The 19,983-nt window shown below is 40.5% G+C and overlaps 1 protein-coding gene across 1 annotated transcript in view; it reads right to left on the reverse strand.

The window, feature by feature from the left end:
* Nucleotides 1-19,983, reverse strand: part of ADAMTSL1 (ADAMTS like 1) — a 409,336-nt gene that overhangs the window by 86,720 nt on the left and 302,633 nt on the right. The window contains exons 17-21 of the mRNA XM_040359956.1: nucleotides 11,859-12,038; nucleotides 11,456-11,609; nucleotides 7,161-8,289; nucleotides 5,982-6,109; nucleotides 3,753-3,881 (exon numbers count right to left, since the gene is read on the reverse strand). Of these exons, the coding sequence (XP_040215890.1) occupies nucleotides 3,753-3,881; nucleotides 5,982-6,109; nucleotides 7,161-8,289; nucleotides 11,456-11,609; nucleotides 11,859-12,038 (1,720 nt within the window). The remainder of the gene's footprint in view (nucleotides 1-3,752; nucleotides 3,882-5,981; nucleotides 6,110-7,160; nucleotides 8,290-11,455; nucleotides 11,610-11,858; nucleotides 12,039-19,983) is intronic.

Below are 19,983 nucleotides of genomic sequence, written 5' to 3' on the forward strand. Positions count from 1 at the left end.
GTGCTAGTATGCGATGCATACTGGCACAATATGACTTTACCTTGCAGGGAAAAAAATATATAACCACTTTAATGGTTAACTCTACCTTTTCAACATGTTATATGTTACAAACATATTTAGAGTGTAACATGCATCATTATGCCTAGCGAACCCCCCACCCCCTGAAAGAACCAACCCCAACAGCCACTGTTATTTTGGGATTTTGCAAGTCTACGCTGGGTTCCATTGAGATCTGTCAATGAATGCACTACAAGTCCCATCTTCCACCGCAGCAGACGAACTTGAGGTTCTCAATGAAATACAAATGTAGTAATCATTACACTCAAAGCTCATTGACATTTCCTATAGCTTTCCAACTGAATGCCCCTTCCTCGGTACAGACAGGAAGCAGTAAGAGGAATCTACAGGAGACTTGCACTGCACCAGCAATCCACTGATCACAGATGCAATGCTTTGCAAACTTTTATGCAAAATAAATAATTATAGAGAACTTTTTTTTTTTTTAAAGGTGGACTTAGCCTTTAAGGAATTAAAGTTGAAAATATAAAAAAGTGTAAGGTTTCAGAAGAAAAATATGTGAAAAAGCCGAATGGAGTTCCCTTTTAAAGCAGATGTTTCTCCCCTACCAAACACAAAAAAACTATGGTGCATGCAGCTCTGCATGCATATCTCTAAACATCTTTCATTTATTTGTATAATCAAAGAGCTTTTTTTAACTTACATTTTTTTCTGACACTTTCTGGCTTTCAGTAGACATTGGTGACGTGCCAGGACCTCACAGCTTCTCCACAAGGAAAGCGAGATCACTAGGGTCTTTCAGGGTTATCTTGCATCAACTAACGCGTGCACCGTACGAGATCTGGCGCAGTTTCTTATTGTTGAGTAACAAACCACACAGGATCTCGTACTGCACATGCACAAGCTCAGGCAAGATGACCTCAGAGGGCTGGGACAAAAAAAAAGACCAATGGTCACCAAAAAAAATATGATGCTATGGGGTTTCCATCCACAGGGGTTAATTCCGTTGACGAAAATATTTTCATCATAGTTTTCGTCAGCTGCATGTTTTCAGTGACGAAAACGAAACTAAAATAAAATTTGAATTTAGTCAATTGACGAAAACTATGATGAAAATCAAATCTAATTTTAATTTAGTCGGCTAAAATCTCCAGTTCACCTCCAAACTTATTATATACTTCTGGAGTAAAAATTGAATAACATGTTATTATTAAGGCTTCATTTCCGTGGACGTTTTTACAGCCACTTTTTTTAGCCTTTTTTACAGCTTAAAAACACCTGTCCATGTTTTTTTTTGTGCGTTTTTGAGCGTTTTTGAGTGTTTTTTAACGTCTGCCGTTTTTACAGCTCTAACACTGGAGCTTCAGATTGCACTGGTCCTGTTTTTTTTTGCAGCTTAAAAACATCTCAGCCATCTATAGCTCAAAAACGTCATGGTGGGCATGAGGCCATAGACTAACATGGAGAGACGTTTTTAAGCTGCAAAAAACGCTCAGAAAAGTGGCTGTAAAAACGTCCAAAAACATCCATGGAAATGAAGCCTTATGGTATTAAGGTTTGAACATACACTACAGACACAGATTTAGCCATTATAGTTTAGAAAGTCTTTAGAAATAAAATAAGGTTTCATAAACAAACCAATATATTGCTTTATGACAAACAGAAGTCATATACATGTAAACTCTATTGGCTGTAAAACCGGGCTACAAGTGGGGATGGGGAAGTAATGGGAGTAAGGGAGTACACAGGACAGAGAACTAGACAGGGAGGCTGTTATTTTACACAGTGCTAAGCACTGCTACCTTGCTGGGAGGAGAAACTCACCACATCACATTCAGACAGACACAAATCCGATAAATGAGTTCCTTTTCTGTGCATTGTTCCAGAACTCTCAGGCAGCAGGCAGACAGAGGGAGCCTGCGTTTCTCAGCCAATACAGCTTGCTAATATAGTCAGGGGGCCGGGGTTTTACAGACGGCAGAGCTCCGGGGAAAGTCGACTAACATACGACTAAATCTAAAACAATTCAGATGACTAAAATAGGACTAAACTGAAAATTGAATTTTTTCAAAATAATATGATTAAAGCTAAATAAAAAATTGACATAAAAATTAACAGTGCATTGCTGTTGTCAGTCTTACTAAAGAGAATGGGAGGGGAGATGTATACTCATAAAGTGAACCTAGGCTGAGGCAAATGAGTTGTGATTGATGTAGAACATACAATAGGCATTTTGCAGCTGCTTTTTTTCCCAGGCCCACATTTGTCATTCACGCTACAGTGTCTCTGGGATACAGCCCTTCCTTCTCCCGCACCCTACAATCAAATAAAACCACCACTGTAATCCAGTAATCAGAAGTAAGGAGAGTGGAGTATGTCTATTAGACACCTGATAGGCCCATGTAAGGCTAAAAAAACAAAATGTGCCTAGACACATTCAAGTATGTAGAAGTTTTCTGCTGCTTCTAATCAGGTTTTATATTACATAGTTGGTAAGGTTAAATAAAGACACCAGTCCATCCAACTATTTATTCCATCCTCCATATTGAATATTATTATTATACAGGATTTATATAGCGCCAACAGTTTGCGAAGGCACTTTACAATATAGAGGGTGGACAGTACAATTACTATACAGTTTAATGCAGAAAGACCAGAAGGGCCCTGTTTGTGGAGCTTACGATCTAGAGGGGGAGGTGGTACAAAAGGTAATAGCTGCGGGGGATGGTCTGATGGAGGTGGCTAGGGTACGGTTCTTAGGTGGAGGTGGGATAGGCTTCCTTGAATAAGTGAGCTTTCAGGGATCACCTAAAGGCGGACAGGGTAGGGGCTGACCAGACATACTGGGGTAGGGAGTTCCAGAGGATGGGATATGCTCTGGAGAAGTCTTGGAGGCGAGCATGGGAGGAGGGTAACAAGGGAGCTAGAGAGCGGGTCTTGGGAGGAGCTGAAAGGACGATTTGGGCACATCTGCAGATGAGGTTGGTGATGTAGCTGGGGGTATTGTTGTGAATAGCCTTGTATGTCGTAGTAAGTATTTTGAATTTTATATGGTGGGGAAGGGAAAGCCAGTGAAGGTATTGGTAGAGAGGGGCAGCAGTCATGGATCGGTTAGTAAGGTGTATTAGTCAAGCAACAAGTTGAACAAGTTAAACATAATTGTTCCCAGGACTGAGCCCTGGGGTAACCTGCTCAAAATTTTAGACCTTTAGAAAATATACCATTAACCGCTACTCTCTGGGCTAGCTCCTGGAACCAGTTTTCTATCTGGAAACATACCATGTCGTCAATGTCAAAAGAACTTAATTTGTAAATTAATTGTTTATTTTTGTACTGTATCAAATGCCTTCGAGAAATCGAGATACACAGACCTTCCTCTATCCAAATTACAAATGAATTCCTCAGAGAATGTCAAAAGGTTGGTCTGGCAAGAGTAACCTTTCATAAATCCATGTTGGTTACTATTAATGATACTGTTGTACTATTCCTTTCAATAGTTTACATACTATTGATGTTATATGGTACACATACATTTATCTGTTGATTTGTTTTGTCATATGAAGCTATGCTAATGATAGAAATAGATAGAAAGCCAGACTTTTTTTTAAATATAGGTCCACTTTAAACTATGTGCATGCTTTACATCACTACTGCCTTATAGGTATGTGTCCTCTCCCTTTTTTTACACAGACACATTTAACATTCTAGCAACAGATTGCAAGTTCTAAGCTCACCTGCTACTTGGCAATGGATTGTTACATTTGTTCCTGGAATAGTTTTCACCACACTGCCAACATCGATGGTGATAGAAGGCGCATCCATATTGATAAGCACATTTCTGGAGGTCTTTATTAACGGTTTGCCTGGAGACAAGAAAACATGTATTATGGTCACCTCATTCCATTAGTTCAAAGACAAGCACCATGAGGTATCCAGTTGAGAGAAAACCTGCTGTTTTTCAGTAAGCTGTCCATATGAGGCATGCCATAAAGCATCTGTGCTAATCAAGAATGGATGCAGAAGACTGCGGGAGAGCAAACCTTTTTCTAAACACTTACTTAAAATCGTCACAGGGGATAAGAGGTTACGAAAGTAGGGTCAGATCCACAATAACTTGTGACATGCACTATTAATGTCTAATACATACACGTAACATGAGCATTATTTCATATTCAAGAAATCACATTACAACTAAAATTTCAAGGTTACCAACAGAGGATTTATTAAAAAAATATGAATGGGAGGTCATCGTAATGAGAGTGTTTTGCTGACTTCGCTAGCTGCTCTCAGAAATGTGAGACTATCCAGGATTAAATATTTGGTACAATTCAATTCTTTAATCTTTACTCAAGTCGACATTCCCCTTGGTGACATTATTGGTCACATATGTGATAATATGTACTTGTTAAGGATTCTCAGTTCCTTTTTGGTATCCCGCTCATTCGATAACCAACACATGGTTCTGATTCCTTTCTACAACATGCTGGACTGCTTATGGTACATCTTTGGAGGTAACAAATTTGATTCAACTTGTGTGAAATTGCAGTAACTATACTTGTTTTCAAGGGTGGAACCTATGCTTAGGTTAAGAAGTGAATAATGGATTTTTTTTTTTTAATGCACAAGAAGCCTATAATGCAGGAGTCTCTGGATGGCACATATAACCCTTCTTGACCCTGCAGGTTTACCCCACAGCAGGATTTGGGGTGTAGACACAGTGGACTAAGGGGGTCCAAACTCCCTCCCAGAGTATCTGTAGTGATGTGCCCTTGTGCTGGAATGCTAAACATTCCATCACTGTTCACAGCACTTCTGTTCCTTCCTTTAGGTGGAGAAATATTCTGCCTGACACTTGAATTATATTTCCAGGAGAGTGGTTAGGGCAGCAGCGTGGTAGAGAGGGAGCATACTGGTAGCAGACACTGAGGTAGTAAAACACACTGAGCACTCGTTGTTTTGTGCACTGACACCAATCCTTGAGAGATTTTACTGCACTGAACACCAGTCTTGCGAGTACCTTGCTGCAGTGATACCTAGTTTTGAGGGTTTTTTTTTTTATGCACTGACACCTACAGTATTTACAGTATTTATTTTATTAAGAGAAATTATTTTCATTTAACAAAAATATTAATTATTATAATGGTGCACTGTGGTAAAATAGGTCCCATTTGGCTTAAATTGGTGCAATTTTTTTTTTGTAGATGCTTGTACTTTGACACCAATTGTTTTAAGAGAAGTGTTACCTGCTGATAACCGAGGTGGTTATCCGTGATCTGTCTTCCAGAACTAGTTGTAATGGGCCAGGCTACTGCATTTGCCCATTGTGGCTATAAGGTGCAGAGCTTTCCGTTTAGACATCTGGGAGCATTTCACATTGAGCATATAGGAACAGGCTTTCGGGGAGGGGGGGGGTCTTTACGGTCTCCTGGCTCTATCTCCCAGGGGGGAGGTCCCATGTGGTTCCATCATGTGTAGGGGGTGGGTGGTGATGTCATTGGTACTCTGATTTTGCAGTGTATATTTGTTGTTGTGGGGTTGGGAGGAACATATGGGGGGGATGGTGGTTGTGTGGTGGGGGGGGGGGGTAGAGTTTCTGGATAGTCTTTTAGTGATGCTATAAATCTTTTTAACTCAATAAATTATACATGAGGAGATAACCCTTGGGTGTGCATTATATATTATTTTATTTTTGTGAAAGGGTGACACGTGATTGCAGTATTGATGTTTAAATTGAGGGATGACAACAGCAGTTAATTTCTCTTAAGTGTAATCAAAGGCGATTCCAATTGTGCACAAAAAATTATGATGAACAGCATAAACAAACATCTCAATATCACATTGTCTGTACATAACTCCAAAGAGATGTGCATGTCAGTTTCAGGAAGAACATTTAAAAATAAGGTACATTTTGAAAACATACAAAAATAAATAAAGAACATCTATCAAAATCTTAAATTGCATACCTGCTAAAGTAATGGCAATAGACACAGAAGCAGAGCCCAAAGAGTTGGTGGCATTACAGGTGTAAAAGCCAACGTCAGCTTCAACTGGCTCTAGTATTTGCAGGGTATCATCTGATTTTAGGAGGATCCTGTTTAAACATATCAATGACCACAAGATTAAAATTATGTAAAACAAATGTGACATCTAAAAAAAAAAAACTGATCTGGATGTGGAGAAAGCCTCTTGAAGGGGGAGGGGGCGAGCAGGAGTGTCAGGATGCCCACTAACACACAGCTCCTTTCTCTATCTGCAAAGTAGAGAGTGTCCTGACACTCCTGCTCGCCCCCTCCCCCCTCAAGAGGCTTTCTCCACACCAGGGAGAAGGCCTTGCATTACTGTGTGGAGTTACAGACAGAAGAACAGGAAGTGAGGATTTCTTAGAAGAAATAAGGACATTTTAAAGCAAAATCGAAGGATGAGGAGGACTGCACTAAGGTAAAGGAAGCTATTTAGGGGATTTTTTTTTACCTTTACAACCCCTTTAAGCATTCAGAAAATTAATGCTTATTTCAAGCTCAGATTATAAAGGCTAAAATATGTTTAACATTCATTTGGTATATCAGTAAACAAACTGCAAACCTCTTTGCTGGTGACTGCTAACATTTGGTATAAGCGGCATATCCAGGGTATGGCAGGTATGACATGTTCCCTAGGTGCCACTCAGCAAAAGGCATGGCCAGGGCTGCTGGAAGGGTGGTAAATAAAGCCCTATTTTGCCCAGCCCTGTTAGATCAGCAGGGGCAGCCTCAAAAAGAATCCTGTGGCAGCCATAAAACTTTCTGGGACAGGAGCAGGCAGAGGGCGGAGACAGCTTAGTCATGTAACTGGAGCCGAGCTGAGACAGTACCATGTGACCTGCTGCTGTATTCCGAGGAGTATTAACTGAACAGGACGGAAAGACAGACATGTTCTCCTTCACATGATGTGAAGGAGGGGACACTGATGTATGGGGGAAGCTTTTGACATATAGGGAGGCTCCTGATATGAAAAGGAAGCTCTGAAATGAATGGTGTTTTTATATAAAAGAGGGGCTGAAATATGGGAGTTAGATGTTTGTACAGGGATACAATTTAAGTGCTTGCCATATGCACATTTCTGTAGATATGTATGTAATATTGATATATGTGTACTTTTACTACCTGTTACTATATTTCACTTCTTCTCCATTCTTGGCCCAGCTTATAACTGGTTTAGGGTTTCCTCCAGCTTCGCAATGAAGTAGCACACTGAGGGTTCCACTAGCCAGTGCCACAGTTTGTCCAATATGGGTTACAACCTCAGAAGCAGAGAAATGTTGGGCTGCAGATATTTTTCGGAGAATAACTGGCTTTCTGTGAGACTGGCCTGGGAGAATGTCATGTGGTTCAAACACTTCTGCTTCCATTGATGATGACCTCCATGAGCTGGAAAAACCAGACACAGGTTTATACAATGAATGCTCTGAATTTCCTGGACCAAGCTGTTTAGGCTCAGGCTTAAAAACTGGTGGTCCATGGTTTTCTAGACGGCTTTTAACTAGCTCATGAGCCAGTTGTAAAAAGAGATGTTTGCTGTTGTCATGGAGTTCACCAGGTTGCTGGGACAATAACCGTATTACATCTTCTACATGTTTAACATCAGTAACAAAAGTATTAGGTATAGTATGCTCCAATCCATGGTCTTCCTCTGAAGAGATATTTCTTTCAAAAGATTCCTGAGGGTCAGATGGATCTATGTGATGGTCAGACCAAGGTTTAAGTGCCAGAAGACGTGAAACAATATTATCATAGCGGCTACCAGGGTCCGTTATCTGCATCTGCTTTTCAGTTTTGCTTCGGTTTAAAGGATTCGAATTTTGTTGCTTTTCTGGACGATTAAAAGAATAATTTTTTCTGTGTTTTTTAACAGTGTCTTCTTCTCTATGTCTGGAAACCTGAGAAATGATTTTATTGTTCTCTCCAATAAGCTTGATGACAAAATGTTCTTGGCTAGGCCCAGCCATGCATATGTAGACTCCAGTGTCTGATGGCCTGAGATGATGAATTTTAACATATCCATGTGGTGCCACAGTAACATGCTCTGAACTGATCAAGTGTTTTCCATCTTTCTCCCATATAATTTGTGGTTTACGAAACCTACGCACAGGACACCTAAGTACGAGAGAAGTCTTTGGCAGGAGGTAAGCATAGCCGCCAACAACAAATTGAAGCTTCTTCTGCTTTTTGGTTTGTATGTAGATTTTTCTCAGTCCAGATATTTGAGGGTTTGTCTTCTGGCCAAGCCAGGGTCCTTAAAATATAAAAAGTAACACTTAGTGCACATAAATCTAATACAATAATCTTCATCAATGACCTTGAAACTGTATCTTTATCCTTTACTTGATTAGATTACTGGTAGTGTTTTATTATGCCTGTATCTAACTGCTCACATAACTTTGTTTTATCCTAAACACCCCAAATCTGAATTCAGACCGTTTTTAGTTTTGAGTAGTGTGGGGAAGGGTTAGAACTTTGGTCATATTTGTTAATATGGTCTCTGACTGCAGGAGGGAGCATTTTCTCCACTTTTTATTTATGTGACATCAAGACAAATATGTGATGCAGATGTTACCAGGACAGGAAAGCAGAGATAGCAATGAAAAAAAAACACAAGGTTCTAATGTTTCCCCACAATACTAATGCCAGTCAGGAAGAAATCACCATGGCAAAAACAAATCTGTCAGAGGCTGTAAAACGTACTTACTCTGGTTAAATAAAAAATGTTTTGGCTAGAGTTGGGCATTAAAGGAAAAAATGATAGATGTTTGGCTAGATCTTGCTTTCTGAATCACTGACTCAATAAATAGGGTTTAGGGAACCCAGGGGGGAAGACCGCAAATCCCATACTTAGTACTGTACCCCACTGAAATCTATCTATCTATCTATCTATCTATCTATCTATCTATCTATCTATCTATCTATCTATCTATCTATCTATCTATCTATCTATCTATCTATCTATCTATCTACTGAAAATAGCTATAATTTTCTGTATTTTTTTTAAAGCTAATAGGCAAGCTATTGTTGAAAAAGGACAGTGGTAGCTGGGTAATGTCACTGGGGAAATTTACCAATGCAAATTTTTTTTTACTAAATATTGTTCAGCAGGAAGAGGGTAATTTCCTGCAGCTTACATGACAACATTAAAAATATACAAATCTTCTACCCATTCCCTTCCCCAGGCATGCAGCTTGGGTGGACATAAAATGGAGAAACAGCAGAACAGGCCAAAAAAAGCACACACATACAGAAAAATATAATAAAAAAAATGTAAATAATGTTCCTTGAAGTAAATCCTCATCAATACAAACGATGGGATGCCAGTCGATGTTAAGCTGCCACACTCCCATTGCTAAATGGCAGACCTCTAATGCTGAAGTAATGTAAATACAGTGAGGTGGATCCTGGGTGATATCATTGACCATATTTGGTCATGACCAAGTATGGTCAATTACATCATTCAGGATCCCCAGTGGCATAGCCTCCCTACTTTCAAGGCACCTTGTGAAAATGTTGAGACATGGGCCTCTTCCTCTTGCCTGGTCCCCCAAAAATATTGTGATAGGCTTATAAAAGAATTTGGAAGCCCATTCAATAAGGGGGTCCACTGACAGGGAAATTGTTATATTAGCAGAGGTTCAGACAGGCAAATTGGCACATTTTGATCTAATAGTTTGCTCAATACACAAATGTTGAACAATATGGGTTTGCCTCAAACCCAGGTGCCACCTGAACCCAAATTTAATTTCTAATAACCACGAAGTTATTGAAGCCAACTGAAAAGCAGATGCTAATGTTTTTAGCAGTAGAGCTCAACAATGGTAGTATACCATTTTTCTCAGCATAGTTTTTCTTTAAAGGGGTTGTAAAGGTAAAAGTTTTTTCACCTTAATGCATCCTATGTATAAAGGTGAAAAAACATCCGACAGTAAAGCCCCCCCCCCCCCGAGCCCCGGTTTTACTTACCTTACCCCTCGCTAGCCCCCATCATCCTCCCTGGTTTCCTAGTCTGGTCGTTGGTTGGACGGATTGATAGCAGCTCAGCCATTGGCTGATGCTGCTGTCAATCACATCCAATGACCCGGGGGGCGGGGCCAAGTGATACAGTTGGTCGGCTATGGCTGCTGCTGTATCACGGGAGCGTGCCCGCAAGAGCTTTCCACCATGTGAGGGAGCTCGCATGAAGGTGAAAAAGCTCTTGTGGGGGAGGAGCCGAGACAGCCGCAGAGGGACCCCAGAAGAACAGGTTCGGGGACACTCTGTGCAAAACGAGCTGCACAGTGGAGGTAAGTATAACATGTTTGTTATTTAAAAAAAATAACAATTCTTTACTGATCCTTTAAGATGGCTTATTTAAACATATTCAGCTGGGAACCAGATTAAATTGCTAACTGCAAATTTAACACCCAGCCTGGTCATTCACGCCTCAACTGTCACTGAGTAAAAATGAATTGAAGTCACTAGATCAGAATAACAACCAGTCAAGTGCTCAACACTAACATATTTTGTTTAATGCATGCATGCATATGACAACAAGTAGGACTCTAGGATGTATTAAGCATTATATGTTAAAGTATGATCTATTATTCATTATGTTCATATATTCAAGCATTGAAACGATTCACATGGGTTGATGGAACATGTCAATTCGATATACAGTACGACTGCTTTTTATTAGCCTCTAAATATCCCGATAGTTTGACTAGAATTACAAAACCTTTAAAACATCTGGCTTCTCATCTCATGGGTTGGTGGATTGATCTGGAAAAAAGGCTAACATCTATTATCAAATGAAAAAGGGAATGACCAAAATGATATTCCCTGCGAGTTCAATAAATATGCTGCTACTTTCTTTCTCAAGATGATACCCATCATGTGAAGTATACTTGCACCTTTCACTGCTGATGCACACTAACTCTTGTACAGACCAGCATATGAGAAAAGTAATTTATGTCAACACTAATTTAAGTGGATTAAAAGTACACCTAACCTTTACAGGACCCATAAACTTAACATATTTTACCTTTAACTACAAAAATGGTTAGAGCATAACTGCATTTTTGTACAGGCAATACTATTTTTTATTAAGGTGGAACGAAACCCTCCTATCGTGTACAGCCAATGAAGCTGCCATCTTAGCCTCTGTTTGATCTACAGTTGCCAAGGTGCTGCACATGCATACAGCATGCTTTGAATTTAACTGTTTGTTAAATCAGTCAGATTAGTTACGATTTATGTTTTTGACATATTTAACTAACTTGGGTATATATTTTCATCCAATGTTTATAAAACAACTGAGTAAATCTCAACTATGAATTTTAAATAACTATAATGAAGCACAGTTTATTATGTAAAACTCATCTAAATTAGCACGAAACAATCATATAAATAAAACAAATAATAGAACCTGCCATTACTTGTGCATGGTGCTGATGAGCAAGACCGGGTCATCTGGTGAGGAATGGAATCTGGACACAAAGTCGAATTCACTACAATATATTCTCCAGTTTTAACCTTCTGTCTACAAACAGCTCCTTGGATTTGTGTCCCCTCTCCACATGAAACTGAGCACTATACAGATACAGTAAAACAAAACAATATAAATTAATATTACATAAAGATAGATTATCATTCATAAAAGGATGGAACTTTCCTGGTAGTATAGCTGGAAAAGTCCCTGATTGTGTGAATATTCTGCAACAAACACAGTCAGCTTTCACAAAAAAAAATATATATATATATTATTGGTTCAACAAGGTTGTCAAGCAGAAAAGATCTGTAAAGCATTAAACAACAATTCTGTTTAAATTTGAATATTACCTGAGACCAGTCATTTAGAGACCACTCTGGTGGACAGTCTTCATTGTGGCATAATTCCTGTGTCGCGAGTTTTGTAGATGAGCATAAGGTTTCAGGAAGTTCCAAGATGCTGCCATCAGAAAGCCTTTGTTTGCAGAGGACCTCCCGGGCCTGAATACCTCCACCACATGACTGAGAGCACTGGAGAATAATAAAAGCATAGTTATGAGAAAAGACTCCATTACAACTAAGGAAGAGCCATTAATACAACTGGTAGCAAAATGGAGTGGAAAGCACTTTCCTGCCACTGTACAGTATATGACAGAACTTTGAAGCCCTGTACACACGATCGGATATCTGATGAAATCTAATCCGATGGATTTTTTTCGTCGGATATTCGATGAAGCTGACTTTCATCAGTCTTGCATACCAGACTAAATTCCGTCCGTGCCAAAACGCTGTGACGTAAAACACTACGACGAGCCGAAAAAAATGAAGTTCAATGCTTCCGAGCATGCGTCGACTTGATTCTGAGCATGCATGGATTTTTCTCCGATGGAGTTCCACACAGACAATTGGATTTTTCTATCCTTTTTTTATCCATAGGAAAATGTTTAAATATGTTCTATTTTTTAACACCGATGGAAAAAACAAGATGGGGCCCACACACGATCGGTTTGTCCGATGAAAACAGTCCATCGGTCTGTTTTCATCGGACAAACCGATCGTGTGTGCACGGCTTAAGTGTTGCTTAACTGTAGCAGATAAAAATCAGGTCTGCTGCCCTGTCAGACAGGGCTGTGCTGTGTGGTAGATGTAAATCTCAGGGCTGCATGGACAGAAATACCAATAGGTAGATTCAGTAAGAGTTAGGCTGACTTATCAGTAGATAAGCCGACCTAACTCAGAATCTACGCCGACTTATGTTTAAGCGCATGCTCAAACAGAGATACGCTTAAACATATCTAAGATACGACGGCTTGCGCCATCCTATCTTAGATTGCAATATTTTGGATGGCCGCTAGGTGGCGCTTCCATTGCGGTCGGCGTAGAATATGTAAATGAGGAGATACGCAGATTCACGAACGTACGCCCGGCCGACGCAGTACTTTTACGCCGTTTGCGTAAGAGATAGGCCGCGTAAAGTTAGAGCTAGGCCCTATTGGAATAGTAATGTCAAGTATGGCCGCCGTTCCCGCGTCGAAATTCGAATTTTTTACGTTGTTTGCGTAAGTCATCTGTGAATCGGGATTTACGTCTTTTACGTCCACGTCAAAATCAATAGGCCCGTGCGGCGTACTTAGCCGCAATGCACACTGGGAAATGTAGGCGCCCGGCGCATGCGCAGTAAGAAAAAACGTAGAAAACGTGAGGTCAAGCCTCATTAACATAAAACACGCCCCCCTCAAACACATTTGAATTAGGCGCCCTTACGCCTGCCCGCTTTAGGCTACGCCGCCGTAAGATAGCAGGCAAGTACATTGTGAATAATGTACTTGCCTAGCTGACTTACGGCGGCGTAGCCTAAACACGCTAAGCTACGCCGCCGCAAGTTTGCACCATTGTACCTGAATCTAGCTACAAGTCTTTGGAGGGGAAAATAGCTTTCATACACTCTATGTATTTAGCTGTTTCTTGGAGTCCAACATATGTCAGATATATACCAGACTTGTGATGTATATTTATGTGAAGTTTGGTTTTCACTAGCATAAATCTTTATCCTAGAATATTTATTTTATACAGAATTACAACTCATGGAATTTTGGAATTAGCATGATACAATAATTGCTGTATTGTGGTTTGAGCCCAGAAGGTGCTCTTAAAACAAAGTATTAATGGAGAGCCCAGGATTTTGGTTAAATACCATTACAATGCTAGTTTTAGCCAGGCACGGATTTTTTTTATTTTATTTTAGCATTTAATATACTTTGTTAAAAAATGTGGATGCTTTGCAATGTGCAATCAAAACAATTCGGGGCAGATCCACATACATCTGTGTGGGCGCAGCCTATGTGAGATACGCTACGCCGCTTTAACTTACTTTGCTATTCTTTGAATCCTGAAAGAATTTGCGCCGTAAGTTACGGCGGCATAGTGTATCTCTCGCGGCGTAAGGGTGCGGAATTCAAATGCGGCTAGTAGGGGGCGTGTTTCATTTAAATGAAGCGCGTCCCCGCACCGAACGAACTGCGCATGCCCCCGTCCGTCAAAACTCCCAGGGTGCATTGCTCCAAATGACGTCGCAAGGACGTCATTGTTTTCGACATGAACGTAAATGGCGTCCGGCCCCATTCACGGACGACTTACGCAAATAACGTAAAATTTTCAAAATTATACGCGGGAACGAGGGCCATACTTAACATTGAGTATGCCACCAGATAGCAGCTTTAACTATACGCCGGAAAAAGCCGAATGGAAAAAACGTAAAAGAATGCGACGGCCGCTCGTACCTTCGTGGATCGTCGGAAATAGCTAATTTGCATACTCAACGCGGAATACGACGGAAACGCCACCCAGCGGCCGCCGGAAAATTGCATCTTAGATTCGACGGCGTACTAAGGCGTACGCCTGTCGGATCTAACACAGATGCCGTTGTATCTTGTTTGGTGGATACCAAAACAAAGATACGACGCGCAAAATTTGACATTACGTGGCGTATCAACAGATACGCCGGCATAATTTCTTTGAGGATCTGCCCCTTCGATTTTATACCAAGTAAATAAGATTTGTTTCTATATATAAAAAAAAGAACATGCATTTTACGTTTTGTATTTGGTTTTCTAATCACTGATTTACATACAGTATTGACTCATGAGAAGTGACAGGTCTGGTCATCTAAATTTTATAGCTAGCTTTATAAAAAAAAAAGGTGACTGGGAAAAACCAACTGAATATGCTCTACATTGAAAACGGTTTCTTAAAAAAAAAAAAAAAAAAAACGACAACAAACTGTCTGCCAAGGTAATTTGACTTTTTAGAATAATTGGTTAGGAATAGACATTTTTTCCACAATTGTGAATATGAAGCATAATGATTGTATTGTAAATGGAAAATCTAATATAGACATATATTTTCATTGCACTGACATAGGATGACTCATGAGATTTTCCATGCCCTAGAGTTAAATCAACAGAAAATTTGTTTTTCAACTTTATTTTGTGCATTTTAGAAAGTTTTATGACATTAAGCAATGTGGCAAAGTCCCAAATGACTGCTTATCATAAAAAAAATGTTCTTTGGATTGGAAAAATAAGAAAAAGTGAAACAAAAAAAGTAAAGAGAATTTGCATTTACTATAATAAAATGCTGCAAATAACACAAAGATGGGCCTACAGGGGTCTTTCACTTTAAATTGGAACCCAAATACTAACTAGTAATATCATAGAAGTGAGACTCCTCATTTTATGCATACATACTGTGCAATATATACATGCTTTATATTAAATGTACTAAGACTATTAAAAACTCATTAAAACTATTGTGAACAAGAGGTAAGACTCATCTACAACCTTTTTCTAAATTATAGTAAAATGCTGATCCTGTCATTGGTGTGGAAGGTTTTGTTCATCCTCTTTACAGCAGCAGAAATCATAGAAACACCTATGTCTGCATTGCCAGACCAGCACAAGTGATATCTATCTTCCCAGGCTATCTAGAGTACATTTCCATCAGTGGCTTGACCACTGTATTTTCATTTAATGTTGGGAGCAACAGTTTATGACATCTTCCTAGAGCTTTATTCTTTGTGAATTTAAAACTACAGTGCAAAATGAGATAGAGCGCACAGTTCTCTAAAAATGGCACCACATCCCAATTCAAAAATTGCAACAAAGTGAAAAAGACATATGGGGCCTGATTCAGAAAAGAGATACGACTGCGTATCTCCTGATACACCGTCGTATCTCTAAGTGGGGTCGGTCGTATCTATGCGCCTGATTCAGAGAATCAGTTACGCATAGATATCCCTAAGATCCGACAGGTGTAAGTGTCTTACACCGTCGTATCTTAGGCTGCAATTTCAGGCTGGCCGCTAGGTGGTGCTTCCGTATGTTTACACAAGGAATATGCTAATTAGGTAGATTCGGCGATTCAGAAACCTACGTCCCGCCGGCATTTTTTTACGTCGTTCGAATTTTTTCGGCGTATAGTTACCCCTGCTATATGAGGCGTAGCTAATGTTAAGTATGGCCGTCGTTCCCGTGCCGAGTTTTTAAATTTTTACATCGTTTGCGTAAGTCGTTCGCGAATACGGCTTTACGTCATTTACGTTCACGTCGAATCCAATACGTCCTTGCGGCGTAATTTGGAGCAATGCACACTGGGATATTTTACGGACGGCGCATGCGCCGTTCAAAAAATATGTCAAAAACGCGGGGTCAACTACAATTTAAATAAAACACGCCCCCTACATCCCCATTTAAATTACGCGGCCTTACGCCGCAACACATACGTTACGCCGCCGTAAATAAGGGCGCAAGTTCTTTCTGAATACAGAACTTGCGCCCAAAGTTACAGCGGCGTAACGTATCTCAGATACGTTACGCCGGGCGGATAGATACACCAATGTATCTGAATCCAGTCCATGGACTTTACGGTGTCAACCATAAAACCAGAAAAAGAAAAGTAAAGTAAAGAAAACACCACAAAGTTGTATTACATCACATTGTTAAGTGACTTTGAACGTGGCATGGTTGTTGGTGCCAGATGGGCTGGTCTGAGTATTTCAAAAACTGCTGATCTACTGGAATTTTCACACACAACCATCTCTAGGGTTTACAAAGAATGATCCGATAAAAGAGAAAACATCCATGTATCAGCAGTTGTGTTGGCAAAAATTCCTTATTGTCAGAGGTCAAAGGAGAATGGGCAGACTGATTTAAGATGAAAGAAAGGCAACAGTAACTCAAATAACCACTCCTTACAACCAAGGAATGCAGAATACCATCTCTGAATGCACAACACATCAAACCTTAAAACAGATGCACCACAGCAGCAGAAGACCACACCGGGTGCCACTCCTGTTAGCTAAGAACAGGCAACTGAGGCTACAATTCGCACAGGCTCACCGAAATTGGACAATAAAAGATTGCAAAAACGTTGCCTGATGAGTCTGATGAGGCTCGATTTCAGCTACAACAGTCAGATGGTAGGGTCAGAATTTGGTGTAAACAATATGAAAGTATGGATCCATCCTGCCTTGTATCAATGGTTCAGGCTGGTGGTAGTGTAATGGTGTGGAGGATATTTTCTTGGCACACTTTGGGCCCCTTAGTACCAATTGAGCATTGTTTAAATGCCACGAGTATTGTTGCTGACCATGTCCATTCCTTTATGACTACAGTGTACCCATCTTCTGATGGCTACTTTCAGCAGAATAATGCACAACGTCACAAAGCTCAAACCATCTCAAACTGGTTTCTTGAATGTGACAATGAGTTTACTGTACTCCAATGGCCTTCATAGTCACCCGATCTCAATCCAATAGAGCACCTTTGGGGTGTGGTGGAAAGGGAGCTTCACATCATGGATGTGCAGCAAACAAATCTGCAGCAACTGCATGATGCTATTATGTCACTATGGACCAAAATCTCAAAGGAATGTTTCCAACACTTTGTTGATTTTATGCCATGAAGAATTAGGCAGTTCTGAAGGCAAAAGGGGGGGGGGGTCCAACCTGGTACTAGCAAGGTGTACCTAATAAAGTGGCGGGTGAGTGTATGTATATACACTATATTGCCAAAAGTATTGGGATGCCTGCCTTTACACACACACAAACTTTAACGGCATCCCAATCTTAGTCTGTAGGGTTCAATATTGAGTTGGCCCACCCTTTGCAGCTATAACATCTTTAACTCTGGGAAGGCTGTCCACAAGGTTTAAGAGTGTTCCTCCACCCCAAACTTGCTGATCCATGTCTTTATAGACCTTGCTTTGTGCACTGGTCCAAATCATTTAGTGGAGGGGGGATTATGGTGTAGGGTTGTTTTTCAGGGGTTGGGCTTGGCACCTTAGTTCCAGTGAAGGAAACTCTTAAGGCATCAGCATACTAAGACATTGGGTATGGCCCCTTCCTGTTCCAACAGGACTGCACACCAGTGCACAAAGCAAGGTCCATAAAAGACATGGATGAGTGAGTTTGGGGTGGAGGAACTTGACCTAACCTCAACCTGATAGAACACCTTTGGGATGAATTAGAGCGGAAACTGTGAGCCAGGACTTCTCATCCAATAACAGTGCCTGTCCTCACAAATGCGCTTCTGGAAAAATGGTCAAACATTCCCATAGGCACACTCCTAAACCTTGTGGACAGCCTTTCCAGAAGAGTGGAAGCTATTATAGTTAAAAAAGGGTGGGCCAAGTCAATATTGAACCCTAAGGACTAAGACTGGGATGCCATTAAAGCTTGTGTGCGTGTAAAGGCAGGCGTCCCAATACTTTTGGTAATATAGGGCCAGATCCACAAAAACCCGGCGCAACGTAACTTTTTCAATTTAAGTTACACGGCCGGAAAATTTCTACCTAAGTGCCCGATCCACAAAGCACTTACCTCGAAATTTTCAGCTGTGTAACTTAAATCCGGCCGGCGCAAGGCGTTCCTATTCAAATGGGGCGAGTCCCATTTAAATTATGCGCGCTCCCGCGCCGGCCGTACTGCGCATGCTCACGATGTCATTTTCCCGACGTGCTTTGCGCGGTTTTACGTTGCGCGGGGTTTGGGAATCGCGACGGGCGTAAAAAAAAAAATACGAGTTGCGGCGGGGAAAAAAAAATTTGAAAAAAAAAAGACGGCGACGCGGGATAGAAGGGTCTACTTTTATAAGGCCTAAACAGTTTAGGCCTTGTAAAAGCAGCCCTAATTTTACAATTGCAAACTAATACTTACAGAGAAAAAACGAAGCGTAAAAGCTTTGTGGATCTCCGTAAGTGCTAATTTGCATACCCGAAGCGGCATTTCGACTCGAAATGTCCCCGGCGGCGGTTGCGGTACTGCATCCTAAGATCCGGCAGTGTAAGTCCCTTACACATGTCGGATCTTCTGCCTATCTATTGGAAACTGATTCTGTGGATCAGTTCCAAAGATAGAAACAGGGATACGACGGCGTATCAGTAGATACGCCGTCGTATCCCTTTTGTGGATCTGGCCCATAGTGTATATATATATATATATATATATATATATATATATATATATCACAAAGCTATGGATATAATGATATAGCTACAGTCAGTACCAGCATTTATCTGCAGGGTTTATCTGTCGATGGTGCAGCTCGCCAATCCTTAAATGTGGTGGCTGAATTTGATTTCCTTTCATGGGCTTTTTTTATTTTCACCTGACCTTTCGAACAGTAATACACTTCCTGTCTTAGGGTGTCTCCACTCTGGATGGAGGAGCAATAGAGACACCTTTTGAAAGCCACATTGCCAGTCTGGGGAGAGGATAGCATTGGACTTAAAGGGTTTGTAAAGGTACCAATTTTTTCCCCAAATAGCTACCTTTACCTTAGTGCAGTCCTCCTTCACTTACCTCATCCTTTGATTTTGCGTTTAAATGTCCTTATTTCTTCTGAGAAATCCTCACTTCCTGTTCTTCTGTCTGTAACTCCACACAGTAATGCAAGGCTTTCTCCCTGGTGTGGAGAAAGCCTCTTGAGAGGGGGAGCAAGAGCGTCAGGACGCCCACTAACACACAGCTCCTTTCCCTATGTGCAAAGTAGAGAGTGTCCTGACACTCCTGCTCACACCCTCCCCCCTCAAGAGGCTTTCTCCACACTAAGGTAAAGGAAGCTATTTAGGGGATTTTTTTTTCCCTTTACAACCCCTTTAAGACTATTAGATTTAGATGGGCTTGACTAACAAATTCAAGCTGAACTCCAGCTAACACTTTATAAGCAGTTACATCAGCAGGTTTTTTTCCTTTTGTGATAATGGTTTTACATAAATGAATAATAAATATTAAATCTGACCATGTAAGCACCCCTGGCAGTGTTAAATGGTTTGTCCAAACACTTCGAATGCCCTTTTTGCTGGTTAGCTTGGTCTGTTAATGGGAGTTGAAAATAATAGACTTCCTGACAAGATCACCAGGTGAAAATAATGGAAAGTTCTTAATAAAAATTAATTACTATATAGAGACAGCAAAAGG

Source organism: Rana temporaria, chromosome 1, assembly GCF_905171775.1.
Source record: "Rana temporaria chromosome 1, aRanTem1.1, whole genome shotgun sequence".
Lineage (NCBI taxonomy): Eukaryota > Metazoa > Chordata > Amphibia > Anura > Ranidae > Rana > Rana temporaria.